The sequence below is a fragment of the Nansenia antarctica genome, assembly GCF_963989245.1.
Source record: "Nansenia antarctica genome assembly, chromosome: 2".
NCBI lineage: Eukaryota > Metazoa > Chordata > Actinopteri > Argentiniformes > Microstomatidae > Nansenia > Nansenia antarctica.
The window spans coordinates 23,989,302-24,013,862 of record NC_137675.1 but is presented as its reverse complement, the minus strand read 5'-3'; the positions used below and the strand labels follow the sequence as shown (position 1 = coordinate 24,013,862).

General features: G+C 48.5%; 1 protein-coding gene across 1 annotated transcript in view; it reads right to left on the bottom strand.

The window, feature by feature from the left end:
* Nucleotides 1-5,477: 5,477 nt before the first annotated feature.
* The window catches only part of LOC308149988 (tudor domain-containing protein 15-like), a gene marked incomplete at both ends in the record, with an annotated part of 46,643 nt that continues 27,559 nt past the window's right edge, over nt 5,478-24,561 (bottom strand). Inside the window, 3 exons of the mRNA XM_080522863.1 lie at nt 5,478-5,491; nt 5,732-7,258; nt 8,237-11,721. Of these exons, the coding sequence (XP_080378989.1) occupies nt 5,478-5,491; nt 5,732-7,258; nt 8,237-11,721 (5,026 nt within the window). The remainder of the gene's footprint in view (nt 5,492-5,731; nt 7,259-8,236; nt 11,722-24,561) is intronic.

The following is a 24,561-nucleotide window of genomic DNA, read 5'->3' as shown; positions in this document are numbered from 1 at the left end:
CTCTGACCTCTACTCTGAATGTAAGACAGACCCTCATTAAAATATGGTTTATATCGAGTCAAGTCAAAGTTTATACATATATAATAGTATTATAACCATTGATAACCATATTCCTTATGACACGTGACCAGGGGAGTATTCCATCAACATCGCTGAAGGAAGATATAGGCTTATTTTGTTAAATTTCATGAGACTTGAGCCTGGATTTTCCTTTAGTGACGCTGGGGACCCCCTCTTGTCCCAGACCTCAACTCCGAATGTGAGACAGATACAAGAACACTCACCACCGAGATTGTTCCAAGTGGTCTATGTGGTATCTACCTAGCAACAACACTTTGATTGGCTACAAAATGAAGCAACATAATGTATGTATTTTGGTGAATTAAGTCACCCTTGACACAAAAACAATGAAATGCTGACAATTTGGACGACTTCATTCACCCTCGGCACTGAATGAGTTATCAAAATATGGTTTATATCAAGTCAAGTCAAAGAGTTTTGGTCATATGCACAGGATACAGTTGTACATTGTACAATGAAAAGCTTCCTCTCGACAGTGACGTAAGGATTGAAATAAAATGAAATAAACATTTTATTGCGACATTAAAATAAAAACATGGCTACAGTATATGTGAATTCCTGGTTATAGGCTTTTGAATGATGTTATTTCCTGTAATCACTGTAAATCGTCTTTATAATTTACTTAGTGTTGTAAAGATAACAGTTAACAAACCCAATTAACCAAAACCAAACAGTCCTCTCAGTCAACCAAACAATGTTCCTGTGTTCCAGATGATTCCATCACGGTGTTCCAGCAGCTGAAGGACCTCCTGAAGAAGAACGCTACGGTAGAGGCCTTCATCGAGTGGCTGGACACCGTGGTGGAGCAGAAGGTCATCAAGGTAGGCTGCTGCTGCTGCTGGTGCTGCTGTGGTGCTGCTGCTGCTGCTGTGGTGCTGTGGTGCTGCTGGTGCTGCTGGTGCTGTGGTGCTGCTGCTGCTGCTGCTGTGGTGCTGCTGTGGTGCTGTGGTGCTGCTGTGGTGCTGCTGCTGCTGTGGTGCTGCTGTGGTGCTGTGGTGCTGCTGTGGTGCTGCTGTGGTGCTGCTGCTGTGGTGCTGCTGCTGCTGTGCTGCTGCTGTGGTGCTGCTGTGGTGCTGCTGAGTTGCTGCTGCTGAGTTGCTGCTGCTGCTGTGGTGCTGCTGTGGTGCTGTTGTGGTGGTGGTGGTGCTGCTGTGGTTGTAGTTGTTGTTTATGTTGTTGTTGTTGTGGTTGTGGTGGTTGTTGGTGTTGTTGTTCTGGTGGTTGTTGTTGTCTGTGGTGGTTGTGTGGTTGTTGTTGAATGACCTCTCTCTCTCCACCCCCCCCCTCTCTCTCTCTCCCCTCTCTCTCTCTCTTTCTCTGTCTTTCTCTCTTCTCTCTCTCATCTCTCCCTCTCTTATCTCTCTCTCTCCCTCTCTCCCTCTCTCCCCCCCTCCTTCCCTCTCTCCCTCCCTCTCTTCTCTCCAGCCTGGTAAGCAGAATGGACGCTCTATAAAGAAGAGAGCCCAGGACTTCCTGTTGAAGTGGAGTTTCTTCGGAGCGAGGGTCATGCACAACCTCACGCTGAACAACGCTGCTAGCTTCGGTAAGAAAAGACCTCATCACCTACAAGTTTTTTCTGCTTTCTTGGGATAGAGACAGTAGAGATTGACAGGAAGGTTGAGAGAGAGAGAGAGAGAGAGAGAGAGAGAGATAGATAAATAGAGACAGTAGAGATTGAAAATCTCTATCACGACGACTGCCAATGGCACCTGACCAACGTCACTGAGGGTGGAGGGGGGGGGGGGTCGTACATCAGCCACTCAGGTCCTTCTGTCCAGCTCTGCTCTGACCACAACGCCACACTGAGTCATAAACGCTAATGGCCCCCGGCCCCCATGTAAACACAACACCATCTGTGTGGCGCGTGCTGTGTGTGTGTGTGTGTGTGTGGAGAGACAGACCATTCCTCTCCTCCCTCTCTCCCTCTCCTCTCCCTTCTCTTCTCTCCCCTGTCCTCTCCTCTCTCTTGTCATCTCATCTCCTCTTCCCTCCTCTCTCCTGTCATCTCATCTCCTCTTCTCTTCACTCCTCTCCCCTCCTCTCTTCTCCTCTCCCACCCCTCCTCTCCTCTCCCACCCCTCCTCTCCTCTCCTCTCCCACCCCTCTCCTCTCCTCTCCTCTCATGTGACCACACAGACCAAATAACACATAAAACTCACAAACATTGTCTTTAGAACTTTAGAACATACTCTAAGTAAGCAGTATTTGGGAAGTATACATTATGATTTACAGAAAGTACATAATCTCGCCAGTCTTAACCATAGATATACACAGTAGATCCCTTATTGGCCGCTTTGACGTACGCCTACGTGGTCGCCATAGTGAACCAGTCTATGTAATATCTATGGTCTTAACCTCTTATCCGCACCACTTCCTCCACTGCTTCCTGTTTGTGTGAGTGACTCCATCTTGTGTAAATATTGTTTTTCAGGAGAACATGGAATCTTTACCATGCATCAACGGTGACATCATAAAACAGTTTCTGCTCTGTTAACTGAAATGACGTATACACATTAATTCATTTCCCATTTTAGGTTACAAATTCGAATCATTTAAATGGTTTCATGTTAGCCTTTTGTAAATCATTAATAAATACAGATTTTACAAAACGCCTGAAGCTGTGTACATTTTGTATAATTTATAGAATATTACAAATGTATTTCACACATTCTTAAAAAAAGGTGTTAATGGTTCATCAATAAAAATATAACACCATTTCCATGATGATTTCATCTTGAGACTATAGTATATTTATTAATGGGTAAAATTATTAATAGTGTGAGGAAAAAAAAACAACAACTACATAGTTAGAGTTAAAAATATGTTTATGGTGCTATAGCGCCTGCTGCTGGGTTTAAAGGGTTTGGAGACGGCTAGAGGTAGCGTGGACGATGGTCCAGCACGCGTTGTTTTTCCCCCCAACAAAAATAAGACGCGTTATGCGAGATGGAGGCAAGAATGTATTTCTTTGGGTGAAACGCCACCTTTAACGCTGCATGTTATCCGGGTAGCTTAGCACAGACGGAGTAGAAAGTGAACTGCCATGTCCTATCGGCCAATCCAGTCTTTTAGGATACCCAGTCACGTTAGTTAACGTTGGGGCTTAAACATTACTGACACTCACCTCATTTTTCTGGTTTTCTGCTCGAAATGACATGCCCACAGTGAATATAGAATATCTCCACAATCACAAGGGCCTTCATAATGATCTTGTTATCAAATGAAAGCTAACACCTGTGGGGTGGCTGTAGAAGTGTCAGAATCAAAATCTATGTTACTGTGTCAGAGTAAATAGAGCTAGAACATTATAAAACATCTCAAATTCAGTCTCTGCCTAAGAAAACAACAGCTTTTACAGTGAATATCACCTTGGAAACCTGATGACCAAGCCCAAATCATCTAGGAATCAGTACTCAGGGTCTTATTAGTACTTGTGCCAAAGTCGATGCTAGTAATGTGAGCAAATGCAACTTTGTACCCGTTTTAGTACAGGTATGTTTAGGCGGACACCTATATGTTTAGGCCATTTGGAGATATTTTGGCACCATCTGTGCCATTTGACCTTTCTCATGTATCAGATTATTTTTTAATTTTTTTGGGGATTTTTTGGGGTTGGCTGACCAATGGTATGGAAATTCGGCGTTGAAACCGGACATGACACATTCTCCAGTTGGAGAAAACTGGAAGTGACTTCGGCCGTGTTTACTGTCTCGGAAACAAAATGGTGGCATCGTATAGCATGCAAAGTTGTGAAAGAAATGTGATATCGATGAAGAGAATTGATCGAGGTAAGCTCTTTATATCACTTCGGATCCACCTGTGGGTCCGTTGGATCAGAAAAGGTTAAAGCTGAGTCCAAAAACCCCCCACATAATATGTAATTTACATCAATGTCATACATACATAACTATTTAATTACATTACTCTCGTCCAACCACAGGTCAGGATGGCCGAGCGGTCTAAAGGGCTCTGCACACAGCGTGCGATTTCTGTTGCGCGTCAACGTTCCATTTTGAAGTTTGAATGGAAGTCTATGAGAAAATCATAAAACATCGCATCCCAATGCACACAGCGTGCGATGCAATTTCTGTTGTATGTTCTCATAGACTTCCATTCAAACTTCAAAATGGAACGTTGACGCGCAACAGAAATCGCACGCTGTGTGCAGAGCCCTTAAGGCGCTGCGTTCAGGTCGCAGTCTCCTCTGGAGGCGTGGGTTCGAATCCCACTTCTGACAAGTTTTTTCTTTATTATTTACTTTTTTAGATAAAACTGTCTATAATTATGATTTCCAAAATCGCTACAACAGAATGAATACGTTAATTCAGAACAATTGCCACAATGACACCTTTTATTTGTATGGTTCAACAATACTGTATATTAACCAAAGGTGAACAAAGGTGAACTCAGGACTAAATGAGAAACAAATGCAAAACAAAATAGGCCCATAATCAACAAACCTCTCCTGTTAAACATAAAGCATGTGATAGTCAACTGTATTCTATTAAAATACAAAATAATATTTGTTTAGAAAATGTTCACTGCAAAAAAATAACATTATCACACAGTATAAACCACCACCACTCTAGAGTACAGCATTATAGCCTAGTAAAACAATATCTCAATACATTAACCCTTTTTTCCATGAACATTCCTGAAAACGTTTAGTACTGGTGAGAATCAACAGTAGTAACTAAGGCAAACTAGTATTTAAAGGGATATCGAAGTTTGATGCTTACATTAAAGCAGAAATGTAAAAATGACTCCATGTGATTTTGACAGACCTATTTGACCCATTCTCCAAATATGCAGATGTACAGTACTTTTACTTTTTTAAAGTAAAAGGCACAAAAAAAAAGGACAGCCCACATGTTCTTATACCGTACCTATGACTTAAAGACCAACTAAATGCATATATTATTAAATGAAGGAGATCCTACCATAGCGATATCGGAGGCATACATATTAGATACATACATCAGTATGGTTAACACCATAAAATAAAATATAAAAAACATAAAATGTGATCTATTTGTACGACCATGTGTAGAAAAACAGATGTTGGGAATAATATGTTAATCCTGGACTAAGAGAGATGAACAACTGTCTTCATGAGGTTGAAAAAGCGTGGGGAAAAGTCTAATTGTCAGAGATAAAAAGTTGTCTAATCTGTTCTTGGGTGGTGGTGGGTTGGAGTAGCTTTGTTGTCCTTGACGCTTCACACCTTTAGGATGAAGAACAGTGGGATGAAAATAGAGTGAAAGCTACACTTCAAACGAGTGTTACACACATCACTGTCTGTGGCACATCACTGCCACATACAGTACTGCTTATCAATAGTATGTATTTACCCCTTCTATGAAGCAGCGTTCACTGAAAGTCACCAGTAGTCATCTTTACACCTGGGCACCTGTGGGAAAAATGTGCCGTTGAAGAAAACACCCAATTACCTTTTGATATTGCTTGTATTTCCTCGCATTTAGTTGTGAATCATTTAAACGTAATCCTACTATATCTCAACATGAATATGCTACAAATCACTCTACAACATTCTAGTACTGTGTGTGACAACATGTAATAACAACATTGTTGAGTAATCACAGCATTACAACACAGCAGAAAATGAAAAAAATACGAAGTAGACACTCACATTGTCCTGTTCCAGACGTGGTGTTTGGCAGTATCATCCTCTCCACTTCGTCCCAGTCCTCAGTGGTGTGATCTGTCCTCACCCTCTCCTCAGGGTCAGAAGACGACCCCTCACCTCTTTGTCCCCAGAAGCTCTCTGGTGACCTGCGACCCCGTAGTAGACCGACAGCATCGTCACTCGTCGTTTTCTCGGGTGACATTTCAGGTCTGGCTCTGTCCGTTCTCTCAGGGTTCCGTCCCGCCGGAGACTCTCTCCCGGGGCTCTGCTGGAACCGGAGTCTGAGCATGACGTCAGCGTAGTTGGCATGGCCGCCGTCAACCAGCTCTTTGGCGACATGGACGCCATCGGCCACGATGTCCACCTCCCAGTGAGCCTCAGCGATATACTGCCTGAAGTACACCTGGAGGCTCTTCTGACAGATGCACTCCTGGAAGAAAACCACCGCGTCGTCCGTCCACTGCCCCCCTCCGATTGGCTTAACTCCTCTCAGGACGCATGGGTAGATGACCTTCGGCAGTCGGGACAGCTGTTCGGGGAGTCGTCTCAGCTCAGAGCGATCGGCGAAGGGCACGTCCACACAGTGGCCATAGTCCACCAGGTTGACCAACACCACAGTCGCGCCCACGTGTACGATCTCCGCTCGACACCATTTGTTCGTGGTGTTGGACCTCACCAGGCAGCTCGACCCGGGGAGAAGGTGAGCCTCAGGCAGCGCTGGCACCTCCTCTGGGAGGTCGTGGAGGATGGTGGACACAGTGTTCATGATGGGGAGCAGGTCTTTCAGAACCACGTAGAACTCACACGGCGTGGTGACGGCTGCTGGAAAGGCCAAGTAGCCCAGATCCATATTCACTGAGGCCAGGAAGAGCCTCTGGAGATGGAGAGGCCTGTCGCCCGGGACAGACTCTCCTGATGGTTGTTGTGGTTGCTGTTGTTTTTTCTGTGATGATGCTATTTTCAGTTGCTGGATTAACAACCTGTTCATCATGATTTCCACCATCCACAGGTTGTCGGCATCAGAGTAAGAGACAAACATGAATTTGATGTCCTTTCCCACCATTGCTTTGAGAGTTTCCTTCATTATCTTAGAAGCCATGTCTCCTTCAGTGGGGAGACCAGGGCCATTCCATTTACACAAAACTGCCTGCACAGGAATTTGCTTGAGGTCATTACAAAGCTCTTTAATGCAGTTAGCGGGGACTTCCTCTGTAGTGCCATGATCCAGAAGGAATACTCTGCATTCTGCCTGGTCAGCAGATGCATTCTGCACAACTGCTCTGTGCCATTGGTTGTCTTTGGTTGATTTTATCAAGCACTGAAGTCCTTCTTTAACATCCTCCTCAGACATGATTTTGCATTGGCTTTTCTTTTCAACTACAAGATTTTCAAAAACGGTGAACTCTTCTGTGCTCCTGTTAACTCTCAGGTAAAGATCTCCATTCTCCAAGACGGATAAAAGTGTCCCGCACTCTGTCTGCCCCGAGCTGATACTCTGAGGTGGGATCAAGGTCTCCTTCACTGGCTCTGCTAAGGGTTCAAAGGTCATCACACAAGGTGGACAGGAAGACCTTCTGTGGTGGTGCCTGCCAGTGCAGTGTTGGTGGCGACCTCTGGTCGACCTCTTGGACACTTCAGATGAGAGCTTTTCATCTTGAGCACTAATGATTATCACCCTCCCAGAGTCAGTATCTGACTGTCTCTTTTCCTCTGTGACCGCTAAAGAACTGAACTGACACGCTAGCTGTTTGATATCAGGGTCAGAAGGACTTTCAGACCAAGTCAGGGCCTCCTCATTTTCAGTCACGGCATTGCTATTGTCAGCTTGGGTTGGGTAGGCATCCTGGATTTCAATGAGAACCTCCCACCGAGACCCAAAACAAGTGCAAAATTCAACCATGAGAGGTTTTCCCATTACAGCCTCAATGAAATATGCGTCACTTTCAAAAGAGTCAGTCTTTAGCAGTGTGCATGGTATGCTTAGTCTAGGCTGGGACAAATGTTTATTTGTCAGAAAGTACGTTTTATCCTTCCCCACAACTGCTGTATTTCCATAGTCAACAAACTCTACTCTGAACTGGCCACTAGAGGCAGTGTCTCTCACAACTGCACGGTAGAGCGCACCATCATCTTCACATTCAGCTGCTACAAGGTCATTGATCCTCGGTTGCACGGATGTGTTGTTTTCCTTGGTGTCTTTAAACAGCTCTGAGTTGAGGTCTTCCCTAATGTCCAATATGGTTTGTTCATCAGCTTGCATTTGGATAAAAAATCTGTTGACTGTGTCAATGTGTGAAACAAACCCCAGACCTCTGAATCCTGCTGATCTTGAAGTGACAGGGAGGTTTTCAAGTTGTGGCAGTTTAATGGATCCTGGAGGCCGTTTGGAGGAATTGTCTATGTCATGTTCTGCGCATCTCTGATCTATTTTTCTGTCTGTGTTTCCTTCAGATTTGACCAGTTCTCCCTTACTCTCTCTATGACATTCCTTCTGTGAAGCAGGGATACTTGAGTGTCTTCTTTTGTGTCCGATTCTGCATTCTCCATATTGCATATTTTGATCTTTTTCGGTTTTGATTGTTTCGGTATCATGGCTGATGTTCTTCTTCGGTTGTTGACTCGCAATTAACTGCTTGATTTTCTCATTTATGTTAACGTTTCCATTAAATAAATCAAAAGCAACAGTCCCATCCTCATTCTTTCCGACGACTACAGCTCGGAGCGGCTTGTTGAGAACAGACATCTTCAGCCACTTGTTAACCTCTGCAAAGTCTTCCTCTTTTGAGATTTGTGAGAGGCCACATCTCAAGGCCTGCATGGGGGTGAACAGCAAATCTGACGATTCACTTGGAATAGACACAACATGGCTTTTTTCAACAACGTACATGTTTCCATAATCCACAAAAAACACACAGAGATGATGGGGTGAATGAACACGGCGAGCCATGCCCCTATACCATTTTCCATCATAGTATTTTGCCAGGCAAAGTTTCCCCACAAGAGCTGCAGTGTTGGCACGCAGTATTTCCTCACTTTCCGTTGTAACTTTCTCCATCAGTTCCTCAATGATTTCACTGTTTCTGTCTAGCTGGCAATACATCTCCCATGGGCTGCACACGTGTGTGACATACACCACCTCATCACTGCCACTCCTCAAGTCAAAAGAATCATAGACAAAGGTCTCCATGCAGTCACACGGCAGGAGCTGCCCAGGGCTTCCCATTTCTCTTGCAAGGCCTTTTTCCAAAAGCTTCTTGGCTGCACTGTCGTGAGCGGTGTGCAGATCAACCACATTGAATCGGGCTTTGTATTTCACATGCAAGTGACACTTAACGCTGCATGTCAGGTTAAAGGACTGGTCCAGAACATACTCCTTCAGTAGATCACACGCCTCTGGACTCCACCCACCATGGCTGCTCTCAACAGGTCTCAAGTCATAGAGACTACATCTGAACGCTTGGCCTTCCAGTTCAAGGTACTCTGGCAGTATCGCTTGAAGATTGTGTATGCTTTCTTTCACAATCATACCATAGTCCACAAAGATCACTTGAAGGTAGTCTTTCTGTACCCCTATAATGCAGGCCCGGTACCACCTGCCATCATCTGCTGCCTTGGCCACACAATAGGGAACCCCTGGGTGCACAGGGACTGTGTGTGTTTGATAATACCGCTGCATCTCGTCCATCAGTTTGTCCAAGTTGGGACTCTTGCTTTGCAGCTGGCACCAAAAATCTGAGGGGGAGATGATGTGAGAGCAACGGACAGACAGTTCACTTCCGATCCCGGGCATCTCTGATTTTAATTCAACAGCTGGGACCATCGTTTTTGGCGTCTTTGTGATAAAGTGTCTGTTTTCAGATTCCATCACAGGCACACTGACATGGGTCTCTGATACTCCTCTTGTGCAAATTCCAGATTGTCTTTTTTGGTAGACTTTCTCTTTCGCCATTTTCTTTCCCCTTGTTTCCTGTTTAATGACCGCCTTGGAGGGAGTGAATTTCCAGTAATCTGCTTGATGTGCCTTGATCAAGAGCTCTGAAATGCTCTCTGCATTTGGAGTTTCCTTCATATCGACAACATATCGATCTTTCCCTATGTGGACAACATGCACAAGTAGAGCTTTGTTGTACACTGCTCTTCTAAAGTAGTCAATGGCAGAGGTAGTCCAAACATCACCCACTGGTAAAACATTCACCAGAGAGCAACTCAGCGCAAACGGTGGTTCGCTGGCAAACTTGTCTGGGAGATGCTTAATCATATTGTGTGGGACTTTTTCAGTATTTCCAAAATCAGGGAAAAATACTTTAGCCCCATTATCAATAGTGTCTATCACTACGGCTCTGTAGTAACGCATGTCCTTCTCACACATCGCACAGCACAAAGCACCGGGTTCTGGATCCTCAAGAACCTCTTCCTCCAGCTTTATTGGATTGTAATATTCTGCCATTTCGTTCATCATCTCATCAAAGTCATGATTGCGTTTGTGTGTTCTCAACCAGAAATTGGTTGGGTCCAGGATGTGTTCCAGATAAGCCTCAAACACGGAATCTTCTTGCAGTTTCTCAACATGGAGGGAATTATCCAGTACCTGGGCCATTGCGGTCTTGTAATACGGCAAAATTTGCTCGCTTTCAAAAACTAAATCACACTTTGTATGCTCAGCGGCATCTTGACTTAGCCCCGCCTCCACAACGGGATGGTTTTCAGCACTGAACACTGTGACAGAATAGAGATTCTGCCCTTTGTCAAAGCCTTCGATTTCAACCTCCAAAACTCCACCCAGCAACCCTTTCTTCAGCCAACTCAGCTGCTGGGTCATCACGGCTTTGTCTTGGCCATACAGACAGGCGAGAGCACACGGGAAAGCCATGAATGGTGTGGAGAGAAAATCTGCCGGGAGGCGATGGACATTTTCAATTTTCACAGACTCACAGAACCCATAATCAACGAATAAGACAATCACTTGGGAGTCTACAGCCTGCAAAAAGCCTCTATGCCACTTCTCATCCTTCCCCTTGACTGAGAAGAGTGAGCCCGGACCAGCCTGATCAGGCGTGTTACTGGGGTCTTTGCTCTTCGACTCACACAACAGCGCCAACTTCTCTGACATCACCTGGAGATCTTCCGCCCTACTGGTCATTTGGCAGTAGAATTTCCCAGGGGACAATGCAGCGGTTACTCTAACCTTCACTCGTTTACCGGGGGTCAGCGTAGGGTCGCAAAAAAACGAATGGTTTTTGGACAGTTTGAAAGAAAACTCCTGTCCCACAGGCTTTTCAATCAACAGGTCCACGACAGGTTTGAGAGGTGCTTCTGTCAGCATTCTGACCAGCAGAAGGAACGTGTCTGTGTCTACATGCCTTCCAAATTGCAGTCTGGAAAGGTCCCTGTTGATGTCATGGGCATCGAGTATGAGGACTTGAGGCAGAAGGGCCTGGATATGTCCTTTAACATTGCTTCCAATTAAGGACGAGAAGTACGTCTCAGACAGGGAATCCCAGTGGTCTCGCAATGGTAACACATTGGCAAAGAATCCACAAACTATCTTCGGGGGGAGCATGCACAGCTGATCCAGGGCAGGGGCCACGTGACAGATGTCAACACTCAGGACATTTCCGTGGTCGATGAGGAACACGTCACACATACCTTCCTGTTTGTTTTGAACCCTTCCTCTGTACCAGCGGCTGGACAAGACATCCTCCACCAGACAGAGCTCCCCTACCTCCACAGCAGCCTTGGTCTTCACTGCATTCTGTATTTCCATCTGCAACATGCTGTAGTCCAGTTCACATATTGTGAGGTATTGGCCCTGGAAATGTACCAGAGTATCTTCAGGGTTGCAGTCCACATGGGTTAACGTCAGTTCCACAGGCCCAGAGAGGTTGTGCTTGCAGATGCCCTCCACCACGTCGGCCGAGGTGCCGTGGAACAGGTGTCTCTCGCTCAGCATCCGGTCCATCTCGGACAGGCGCCGGGACATGTACTCCTTCTTCCTGTGAGGGGAGAGACTGGAGTTAGATCCACCTTCTGTTGTACAATCTCCCCAACCACATCAGACAGGCCAACACCCTCCCAACATTTAAAAACAGGCCCTCAAACCCACCTCTTCAAGCCTGCCTTCACCAGTTAACCCTCTCCCCCCCTCCCCTTCCCATGTGTCCCCAGCACTACCTTAATTAGGTCCCTATACTTTCTTTTATTTATTTTTGGTGTCATTTTATTATTACTACTCCATCTTTTCAGTTTGTGAAGTGTCTTTGAGTGTCTAGAAAAGCGCTATATAAGTCTAATGTATTATTATTATTATTATTATTATTATTACAACTAAGGTGATACAGACCGTTAAGATGGAAGACACACACAACCCCCATAAACACCCAACGCCATAATGAAAATATCACAGACCATACACACACACACACACACACACAATGTTTGATCTGAGCGGATCAGGCGATCGTGCGGAAGCGATAAATGCGTTCCAGCTGGATAGACGCTGAACCTGTGGTGACCCCCAATGACCCTGCAGATTGTGACCTGGCATGGACTGTCACCTCTCTCTCTCTCTCTCTCTCTCTCTCTCTCTCTCTCTCTCTCTCTCTCTCTCTCTCTCTCTCTCTCTCTCTCTCTCTCTCTCTCTCTCTCTCTCTCTCTCTCTCTCTCTCTCTCTCTCTCTCTCTCTCTCTCTCTCTCTCTCTCTCTCTCTCCCTCACCCTGCCCTCCCTTTCTCCATACTAATGTGGATGAGACATTGTGGGTCCCTGTAGTCACACAGTAGAGGGAACCCTCCTCTCATACAATCTCCTACATACACACACACACACACACAAACAAAATAAAGGAAAATCGCACATATTGATATTTGTAGTGCTCATCATGCATACAAAACGCGCGCGCACACACACACACACACACACACACACACACACCTCTTCTGTCCTCTCTGTGACTCATCACTAGCCCCTCCCCCTCCCCCTGACTCATGAGCTCTCTGCTCGATGGACCTTTTACAAATCGACGGCTGTGAGCTGTGAGAAACGTAAAAGTGACATCCTTCCTGCGTCTCTGCGCCGTAGCCCTCATGCTCCTCTCTTTCACGTATTTGCTCTTTCTTCTCTCTCTCTCACACACGCACTTCAGCTCTCACCTTCAGAATACCACATAGCCTCCACAGCGCTCACTGCACCACCTTAGTCAAAGTGTAACACCACAGTGAGGAACCAGAGCGTGATGTAACGGTCATAGCTGCTAGCCTAGCCTAGCGGTTAGCCCACTGCTCTCAAAAAAGGAAACCCATTGAGCTAACAGCCAGTGTCGAGGCTAGTGCAGCAGCTACAAGAACTCAATCATCTCATCCTCTACTCTCTGCCACGTCCACGGTCAACCATGTTGGAACCAAATGCTTACTTTTCTCTATCTAGAGCTCTTCTTTCCATACAAGAAAAATGTATTCTCTTATCCAAAACCCACCAGACAGTAATAACCGTGATAACATCTTCAACCAGTCCCTGTCCCAGGCCACCATCCCACCCTGCCTGAAAACCTCAACTATCATCCCAGTCCCGAAGAAAAGCACGGTGAGCTGCCTAAACGACTACCGCCCGGTGGCACTCACACCAATCATCATGAAGTGCTTCGAGAAACTAGTCCGGGCCCACATAGTCACACGCCTCCCGCCCAACCTGGATCCATACCAGTTCGCCTACAGAGCCCACAGGTCCACAGAGGACGCCATCGCGACGACTCTCCACTCCACTCTATCCCACCTGGAGAGGGGAAACAGCTACGCGAGACTGCTCTTTGTGGACTTCAGCTCTGCCTTCAACACCATCCTTCCAGACAGGCTAGTGACCAAACTACTAGACCTGGGACTATCACACTCTATATGTGCATGGATCAAGGACTTCCTGTCTGACCGCCCCCAGAGGGTGCGGGTGGGCTCCCACACCTCCACAGCCCTCAGACTCAGCACTGGGTCCCCCCAGGGCTGCGTGCTAAGCCCCATCCTCTACAACCTCTACACCTACGACTTCACCCCCGTCCACCCCAGCAACTCCATCGTAAAGTTTGCAGACGACACCACCGTGGTGGGCTGCATCTCGGGGGGGGGACGAGGCGGCGTACAGGGATGAGGTGGAGCAGCTGGGCAAGCTGTGCAAGGTTAACAACCTGCTGCTGAACCAGTCAAAGACCCAGGAAATCATCGTGGACTTCAGGAGGAAAAAATCTGAGGTCCAGCCCCTGCTCGTCGATGGAGGGAGCGTGGAGAGAGTCTCAACCCTCCGATTCCTGGGGGTGCACATACAGGATGACCTGTCCTGGAAGACCAACACAGCAGCCATCATCAAGAAGGCACAACAGCGGCTCTACTTCCTGAGAGTCCTCAGGAAAAACCACATCAGTCAGGAGATGCTTGTGACCTTCTACCGCTGCGCAGTGGAGAGCATCCTCACCTACTGCATCTGCGTGTGGTTCTCCAGCTGCACAGCCGCAGAGACGAATGCGCTACAGAGAGTCGTGAGATCGGCCCAGAAGATCACCGGCGCCCCCCTCCCCTCTCTGGAAGAGCTGTACAACACACGCTGCCTCAGGAAGGCCTCCAAGATCTCCAGAGACCCATCCCACCCTGGGAACGAACACTTTGCTCGGCTGCCCTCGGACAGGCGGTTCAGGACCATGTTCGCAAGGACAAACAGACTGAAGCTCAGCTTCTACCCCAGGGCCATTCAGGCCCTGAACACAGCAAAGACCTAGGTTCTAGGCCCTGGACAATCTAGACAATTTGATGGCAGCTACTAGATTGAAATCAAGTGCAATACTGAAACACAACTGTGAACATTTCAAACCTGCAAACTGCGACACTTTAGATGAATGTGCAATAACACTATGTGCAATATGACAACCCTCGGGGTACATAAGGTTCAGAGATAGGAAATGTTAGAATAGGTATAGCATAGCATAGAGTACAGCACAGTGTTTTATTTGTATAGTCAGGGGTGCACATAACTGGTGCGCCAGTGCGCATGCGTCGCCAAAATGCATGCTGCGAGGCAGATCAGCGGCATGAACGCGCTCTTGCGCACCAACAGCTGGAAGCGCTAGGAGAGGAATTTACTTCCTCAAAATCCAACTGCTGTCTGCTGCATCACTGCTGTCTGTCTCCAACTGCTGTCTGGAATTTCAGTCGGTAACATTTGGATTGCTGTCATGTTATCGCCGTCTCTCTAAAATATCATTAGCCTCATCTCTCTCATCTTCTGTGTGTGTGTGTGTGTGTGTGTGTGTTGATTCTCTGCTCATCTTGACAGTTTTTCCATCTCGTCTCTTTCTCTATTTCGTGAGTCTCAGTCTCATTCATCTGTTCTGGGTGTTTCTCACTTCTGTCTTCCTCTGTTTGAGTCACACTGAAATCTGGCCTTGCAATCAGCGTCGTTCTTCCCCCGTGTGTTTTAGAACAGAGGGAGACGACGAGTGTGAAATGAAAAAGGATACACACCAAAAGAGTGGAGGGACGGAGAGAAAGGGTGTGTTCTCACTAGGACATTTGCTTCACTTGGAATCGGAGTTTAGGATCAAATTCGCTTTGCTCTGCGTCGTTCGGAGCTGTGAGAACGCGCATTCGAAGTCGCTCCCGGAGCAAACAGCCGACGGATGCTCCGCTTGAAAAGGGTGGTTTCGCTCCGGTTAGAAACGACGCATCGAGGCTGTCCATAGGAAAACAACAGCGCACGCGTGTTGATCTGGATAAGAGCGGGACGAACAGGCAATTTTAAATTTTTCGGACCAATCAACTACCACGTCTGTTGCTTCGATTGCGTATGTTACTTCGTTTACATAAAGGGCTGTGAGAACGCAAATCAGATAAATAATTTATGCAACCATGTTGCTAACTCATCCACTTGCTCTGGGGTCCTGATTCGGACTTTCATGTGAGAACACAACCTAAGATGCCGAAGCTACTCCAGGAGGGAGGAGGGAGTGAGGGACAGAGAAGATGGGGACTAGAATACATGAGGATAGATTGTGTGTTAGGCTGCATGCCTTAGAGGCAAGCTGAACTGGCGAGTGTGTGCGTGAAGGATTAATTTGCCCTAGAGCAGCTTCCCAGCCAAAGTGCCAATCAAACTAATGACCTCCGCCCCTGTGCTCAGGAGAGTGTGTGTGTGTGTCGTCGTCGTCGTCCCCCCACACACACACACACACACACACACACACAGAGCAGCAGTGGTAGATGGAGAGAACAAACTGATCAAAATAAGTCCCCTGTTTGCATTTCAACTCCCCACAGTCACGTTTCACACTCCCTCTGTCTGGAGCTCATTTAGACCTCTCTCTCTCTCTCTCTCCTTTTACTTCTCCATCTGCTCTCATTCCCTCTTTTCTCTCCCTCTCTCTCCTTTTCCTTTTCCATCTGTTCATTCCAGCTCTTGATAGAACGGCACAGTCTAGCTCCATAATGCAGTACAGGACTGATAGGAATGCCAGCAAGTGTGTTCTAGTCAGCTCAGTGTTGCTGAACTGCACAACTCAGAACTGCAACTTTCACAGAGAGGACTCAACAGAACAGCACGGTGAGCTGCAGCTCAGCACGGTGAGCTGCCTAAACGACTACCGCCCGGTGGCACTCACACCAATCATCATGAAGTGCTTCGAGAAACTAGTCCGGGCCCACATACTCACACGCCTCCCGCCCAACCTGGATCCATACCAGTTCGCCTACAGAGCCCACAGGTCCACAGAGGACGCCATAGCAACGACTCTCCACGCCACTCTATCCCACCTGGAGAGGGGAAACAGCTACGCGAGACTGCTCTTCGTGGACTTCAGCTCCGCCTTTAACACCATCCTTCCAGACAGGCTAGTGACCAAACTACTAGACCTGGGTCTATCACACTCTATATGTGCGTGGATCAAGGACTTCCTGACCGACCGCCCCCAGAGGGTGCGGGTGGGCCCCCACACCTCCACAGCCCTCAGCCTCAGCACTGGGTCACCCCAGGGCTGCGTGCTAAGCCCCATCCTCTACAACCTCTACACCCACGACTTCACCCCCATCCACCCCAGCAACTACATCGTAAAGTTTGCAGACGACACCACCGTGGTGGGATGTATCTCGGGGGGGGACGAGGCGGCGTACAGGGATGAGGTAGAGAAATTGAGCAAGCTGTGCAAGGTTAACAACCTGCTGCTAAACAAGTCAAAGACCCAGGAATTCATCGTAGACTTCAGGAGGAAAAAGTCCGAGATCCTGCCCCTGCTCATCGACGGAGAGAGCGTGGAGATAGTCTCAAACCTCCGATTCCTGGGACACAACATGCGGGATGACCTGGCCTGGAAGGACAACACTAAAGGCACCATCAAGAGGGCACAACAGCGGCTATACACCAGGGCTTGACGCTTACCTTTTCCCCAGGTAGCACTGTGCTACCATGTTGAAAAATTTAGTAGCACACCAAGAATTTCAGTAGCACAATGAAAATTGCGCAATTTTCGTCAACGACAACAAATTATCATAATCATAACATATCAAAATGATCATAACCGGCTCTTGGCCGAAATAAAAATGGAGACTCACACAATGTAAAGGGGAAGTAAGAATATTAATTTCAGTTGGCCCACGGTTCGGTATGAACCTCGGTTTTTGGGTCACGGTTCACGGTTTGTGTTTTTTTTATTTTTTTTAATGCTACTACTATAAAGTACTAACTGTTACTTTATTTTGCTTATACTTATGGAACTTTAACATTTAGACACATTCCAGAATATGACTGGTAAATTGTATAATATAAATATATATAAACAAAAAACACTTTCAAATGTAAAAAAAATACATAAACACTTTCAAATGTGACGTGTTGTGGATTGGAACTACGGATCATAAGCTTTCAAATGATGTGTCATACATTGAAATCCGAAAAAATATGAAGTTAGAGTCATTTGAATGTTGTTAGACGTCAGGCACATATAGGGTTAACCTCTTTGTAATGAAACCGGAAGCAAACGCTGCTAGCGGCTAACAAAACACAGCGCTACGAACTATGAGAGCTGTATCCCATATACCCATTATGCACATTTTAAGCGCATATACGACTCGCGTGAAGCATTTCTGCGACACGCGTTTCTGTTCACTGTTTTCATTCCCTCATCGCTTATACACATAAGTTTGACTGCGCATGACAGTAGTAGTCGCACTGGTGCGATTGAATGTATTTCCAAGTCGCACAGAAATATATTCACTCGCAAATGCGACCAAAACAGTCGCACTGTCGAGCCCTGTATACACCCTGAGATGCCTCAAGAAACAACACAGCAAGAAGGAGATGCTGGTGGCCTTCTACCACGGCGCAGTGGAGAGCATCCTCACCTACGGCATCTCCAACTGGTTCCACAGCTGCACGGCAGCGGAGAGAAGCGAGCTACAGAGAGTCGTGAGAACAGCACAGAAGATCACCGGCGCCCCCCTCCCCTCTCTGGAGGAGCTGTACAAAACACGCTGTCTCAGGAGGGCCTCCAAGATCTCCAAGGACCCGACCCACCCTGGGCACGAACACTTTGTCAAGCTGCCCTCGAACAGGAGGTACAGGACCCCGGCCGCTAAGACAAACAGACTGAAGGACAGCTTCTACCACAGGGCCGTCAAGGCCCTGAACACAGAAAAGGCCTAAGTTCTGGGCCCAGGACAGTCCGGACGGATTGTATGGCAGCTAGTGCTGAGGCACAAACATGTACATTTTCAAGCCTGCAAACTGTGACACTTTAAAATAATGTGAAAAAATACTTTCTTGTGAAATATGACAACCCTAGTTGACTATCTGTGCAGTATAGTACAGTGGATTGTGTACATAGCCTCTATTGATGTAAACCAGCTCCTTACCTTCTTGTGATTTTATGCATCTATGCTTTTTCTAAAATGTGTTTCTTTTTCCTTTCCTAAACACCAGGGGAGCCTCCCCTCCTAAATTTCGTTGTTTGGTACCTGTACTGTAGCAATGACAAATAAAGTCTATCTATCTAACAGTGTATCACTGCGTCATTCCAGTGTGTGTACTGGCACTTTCTGTACAAACAGTGTACTATACAGTGAGGTGCAAACATTTGGGCACACCTGGTTTAAATGTCTGTTACAATTCATTTCCAAGTGATTGAAAGCAAACCTGAACACTAAATGCTAACAATGTTAAACATGAAACCTTGCTGCACATTTTAAAGCAAGATTTCGGTTTCGTTACTATTTACAAACTGTTACTTTATTTTGCTTGAATACTAATGGAACTTTAATATTCAGACACATTCCAGAATATGACTGGTATATTGTATAATATAACAAATATTAATATATATATAAACAGAAAACACTTTCAAATGTAAAAGTGCCTCTTAGCCTTGACTAATGGTAGCCCATATACGCATTATGTGCATATTATGACTATAATAATATATAATATATGTATTCGATGCCAAAACAGAAATGAATGACCCCACAACGCAGATTCGTAGCAATCCGGGGCTTCCTCAAACTGTTGCCATGTTCTCAACTCTGCTCGACATGAACAAACATCTGAACAAGAAGCAACTGCGTTCCAGACAAACTCGACCTCCGACTTTCAATGGAACGCGAAAAAGCGACATTCACTAATGCGCATTGAACCATGGAAGAGCGATTGCTATATATTTTGTATTATTTATTTTTTCATTAGTAGTATTAGCCTGCTGACAGTCTGAAGGGAAGGGGAGAGAGTGAGAGTTCAGCTGGGTAACAGGTCATTCACCAACACCTATTACATTTACATTTAAATTTTTGGCATTTAGCAGACGCCTTATTCCAAAGCGACTTACAATCAATACATTTGAATACTAAGCATGTGAATCAGCAGTCCACCATTCGTTGCAGGAAGAGTACTCTAGCTCGGGCCCGGGGCCACTGATAGAAGGAAAAACCTTCTCCCTATTATCGCCTTCTACTAATATTATTTTTTATTTTTTTTTACTGGAGAAACTGAGAAGCAGTACAAGGGGGGCAATAGAAGTTCTAGGGACACAGTAGAGGGGAAAGCGGGTGTCTTTAGGAGACGTAGAGGTGAGGGTCGGAAGATGTCTCAGGAGGAGCAGTTAAGATGTAACCTGAAGAGATGGGTCTTCAGTCTACGACGGAAGATGGGTAGTGACTCTGCCGTTCTGACAGCCGTGGGGAGCTCATTCCACCAGCGGGGAGCCAGTGTTGTGAAGAGACGTGATCGGGCAGCCCGACTGCTGTGTAGAGGAGGAGGGGCCAGTCGGCCAGCCGAGGTGGAGGAGCGGAGTGAGCGGGCAGGGGTTTGACTATTAGCATGTCAGGCTAGGGGCTGCAAGGCAGGGAGAGTTCAACTACTGGACAATCCACGTATGTGCGAGAAAGGGAGGGAGGGAGAGGGAGAGGGAGAGGGAGGGGAGGGAGGGAGAGGGAGGGAGAGAGAGACAGGGTTCCTACAAGTTTCAACAAGTCAAATTTAAGACCGTTTTAGACCTTTTTATAGACCTCTTTGAATAGAATTTTAGACCTATTCGCGATACCGTTTGGTAGCTTTTTGTCATCCTCGAGGTGATGAAATTAGGGATTTCACTGCCAAACAGACAAAAAAGGAAGCGAATTGGCATTTTTTTGGTTTGCAGCTTGATTAATTTCCACGTAAATAGATGTGGTCAGACTGATTTCCTGGAGAGAGAGAGAGGGAGGGACAGAGAGAGAGTGAGGGGAGAAAAGAGAAAGAGAGAGGGACAGAGAGAGAGTGAGGGGAGAAAAGTGAAAGAGAGGGACAGAGAGAGGGAGCTCCTGGGTTCTGTCACAGCCGGATGTGTTTGCCGTCTGCAGGGGCCGCAGCTGAGAACCTGGGACAGTGACGCCCCCCCCACATGGTCCAGGTCAACTGGCTCTCTATATCTGGCCCTGGCAGATGTCTCTCTCTCTCTGAGCTCCTCCCACATGGTCCAGGTCAACTGGCTCCCTATATCTGGGTTACCATCAGACGTCAGCAGGGTTCCTCTTGGTGTCTACATAACGCCAGCAGTTCACCTCAGTCAACTCCAGAATCTCTGCGACTCGGGTGCCCACGAACACCTTATACCGACATGAGCTGGACTTCAACCACTGGAGGACGGTAGTTGAGTCTGACCACATGGTGACGCTCATCAGAGGTAGCTGGAGCTCGTCGAGCAGGAACCTTCCCAGTTGCGCGCCGTTCAGGGCAGCACACAGCTCCAGTCTTGGGATGGACTGTTGCTTTTTCGGCGCCACTCGGGAACGTGCCAGGACAAACGAGACGTGGACTTCACCTCCAAGCGCTGCCGCTCTGACGTATGCCACGGACCCGTACGCCATCTCCGAGGCGTCGCAGAATACATGTAGCGTGATGACACTCCTCTCTAGGTCCGTGGAGGGAGGGAAGTAGCTCCGCTGCAGCTTGATGTGCTGGAGAGTGGGAAGTTCCTGCTCCCAGGCCTTCCACTTCTCTTCTAGGTGACGAGGCAGAGGATCGTCCCATCCTCGTTCTTGGGCCCACAGCTCCCGGACAAGCACCTTGGCCATCGTCGTGAAGGGAGCGATATATCCCAGTGGGTCGTACTGGCTCGCTAGAGTGCTGTATATCGTTCTCATCGTGACGCGTTGGGGCTTGGCAGGCTTATTGCGATAGCGTAGAGTGTCGGTCTGGAACTGCCAGATAAGTCCGAGCGTCATCTCCTGAGCATCATCTGGTGAGTGAGAGACCCAAGCCTCGCTGCTGGTCGAGGTGGCCTCCTTCGGGAGGTCTCTGATGACTTGCGGGTCGTTGCTGGCCCACTGGCAGATCTCAAATCCACCCTCCTGGAGATGAGCACGCAGGTCCTGGACTAGCTGACGGGCTTCCGTGGCTGTCTTCGAACTGTGGAGGCAGTTGTCCACGTAAAAACTCTTATGGACGGCGTCAAACACTCCAGGAGGTGCCGTCTCCTGCGCGGCGTGAGTCTGTAGCGCATAGGTGGCGCAACAGGGGCTGCAGGTTGTCCCGAAGGGTAGCACCTCCCACTGGTAGATAGAGGGGTCGGGGTCGCTCGGGTCCTCTCTCCAGAGAAACCTCATGAGTGGCTTGTCTTCCTCCAACATCCTGACCTGGTGAAACATTCGCTTAATGTCACCACTGACTGCGATCGGCTGCTGACGGAAGCGCACCAGAACTCCCAAGAGGGCTGGGGTCAAGGTTGGACCAGGGAGAAGATAGTGGTTGAGGTTGAGCTTCCCCACCTGGTAGCTACAGTTGAAGACCACTCGGTTCTTCCCGTTGTGGTGAACATTGTGGTGCGGGAGGTACCAAGACTCGGCACTCTGGTTCGCCTCGGCTGGCTCAAGCTTCTTCACCAGACCGGACTCCGTCAGTTTCTTCATCTCAGTTCTGTAAGAAGCAGCAAGGACCTCGTCCTTCCTCATACGCTTCTCAGTGCTGGTCAGACACTGTAGGACGGTTCGAGGGGATACTCGAAACTCTGGCATGGGTTCTCTTCGGAGTAGTGGTGTGACGTATCTCTTCACGCCCTGGACTTCGATACGCACTGTCTTTGCTTTAAGGAGGTCTATGGCGTAGACGTCCTCCTTTGACCGTACGTAGAGCTTCTCATTCTTGTAGGGCGCAACGTCTAGCGTCCACAGCTTCTGGACGTTGTCTAGTAGCGCCGCATTCATGGAGTCCACACTGGTGTGAAGGCAGTTGATGGTCTGCACTTCTTCGGTGCGGACATGGAGGGATGACGTAGCTCTCCCGTCTCTATCTCTCCACTCGGTAGCGCCTTGGAGGGCCCACCCAAGCGCAGTCTTAACAGCCATCGGGCAGCCTCGTGGTCCTCTCAGCGGAGGACGGAGCGACACGATCAGTGCAGCGTTGTCCGAGCCGATGAGAAGGGTTGGCTCCGCTCCTTCTATCGGATGTAGGTCTACTCGCCGTAGGTGGGAATATCTTGCGCGTAATCTCTCCAGGGGGTAGTCGTAGCGGGAGAGCGCTAGCTGGTCTGCGGTGAAGACATTCTGAAGCCGATATCTATCCGACGGCCGCCCCGCCGGGGAGATAGAGAAGTTGATTCTCGCCCCGGTGACCTCTTTAAGGTCGCGACGTATCGTGCGCAGAGTCAGCTTCTCCTCAGTCCCGTGGAGCCCCAACTGGCGCACTGCCTCCTGGAGGAGGATGGTCCGTTCCGACCCGTCGTCTAGAACGGCGTACGTGTCGTACACAGCGTTGTTGTGGTGCAGTCGGACCTTCACCACCTTCAGTAGGACCTTGGAGCCGCTGCTCTGGGTTGGGTCTAGATAGTAGACAGGTGTTTCCTCTTCCGGTGCGCGACCGGACCTAGGGCTTCTGGTGCCCTCCGTGGACCTGGCGAGGGAGACCTCGTGTAGGATGTTGAGGTGGACCTCCTCACAGCGGTTGCACTTTCTCCTCAAGGTGCAGTTCTTAGCCAGATGGTCGCGCCCACAGTTCCAGCACCTCTTGTTCTCCTCGAGCCACCTCTGCTTGGCCTCGGTACTCAGGTTGTTGAAGTCACTGCACTCATTGAACCAGTGCTCGCTGGTGCAGTACGGGCATGGCGGTGGACCTCTCCGTCCCTTTTGAGGGGGTTGAGAGGAATCCTTTCCCTCAGGTCGGGCTTTCCTCTCTCTCCGAGGCTCCTCCTCCGTGTGCAGCACTCCTACTGGGCGTCCTCTGTTCGAGCTCGGCCTGTCCCAGCGGTCTCCCTTCTCCCTCTCCTTCTTCGGCTCAGCGTAACCCATGGCGTCTACGTTGGTGTCATGCACTTCCTCCAGTAGGAACTCCGCGAAGGCAGCCATGCTCAGACCCAACTTCCCGGGGTTACGAACGCGCTGCTGTCGCCGGAACCTCTCCTGCCGGAAGCGTGGGATCTTGCGGAGCAGCCGCTCTACGTTGGAGGTGCTGTTGATCTCGCTGGCGCCAGCTGGGCCCTGCGTCTTCAGCATTCCAACCAAGGTGTGCACGCGGAGCGCGAAGTCATCCAGCGCCCGTTCATCCTTGATGGGGGCCTGCTGTTCGAGGGCTTGCAGTTCAGCAAGGGCGTGGTTCCAGGGACGACCGTAGCGGGCATCCAAGTCGGCGAGCGCTCTGGTGTAAGGTGTCGGTGCGGAGGCATGGGCCAGAACCATGTTGTGGGCTCTGGGGTTCCTCACATGCTGAAGGAGAATCGCATATTTGTAGGACTCTGAGCAGGAGTCGTCCAAGAGCGTGTCTAGGCAGATGCGTAGTTCCACATACTGGCTCCTGTCCTCGTCCTTGAAGAAGGGGAACTTGGGTCCCTCCACCTGGGGAAACATCCTGTAGTGGATGATCGGGGCTGGAGTGACGGTCTGGGTGTCCGGCCTGCATGCATTTTGGTTCCCTGGAGGACCTAGGGGTGTGCTACGCTCTTGGTGAATGGCTCCCCTCCCGGGCAGCGACGCTGGCTCCCTCTGGGCCGCGTAGCGGTCGGGTCCCTGGTCCTCTTCCTTCCAGGTGGTCAGCTGGGCCTGTAGTTGGACAGTCATGGCGGGGGTCATGGAGCCATCGGCGGGGGGTTCAGGAGATGGCACTCGAGAGGGCCGTGCGGATGATGCTCTGGAGCTACGGGCCGACGGAGCTCTGCTGATGCACACGTCGCGCATGGTCTGCATCACTTCCGCCATCGTCTCCGCGTGCAGTTGCTCTCTCTCCATCTGGAGGCGCTCGCGCTCGAACTGGATGCGTTCCCTCTCTAACGCCTCCTGGCGCTGTCTCTCCGCCGCACGTTCCGCTCCGTTCATCTGGAGGCGTTCACGTTCTAGCGCCTCCTGGCGCTGCCTCTCC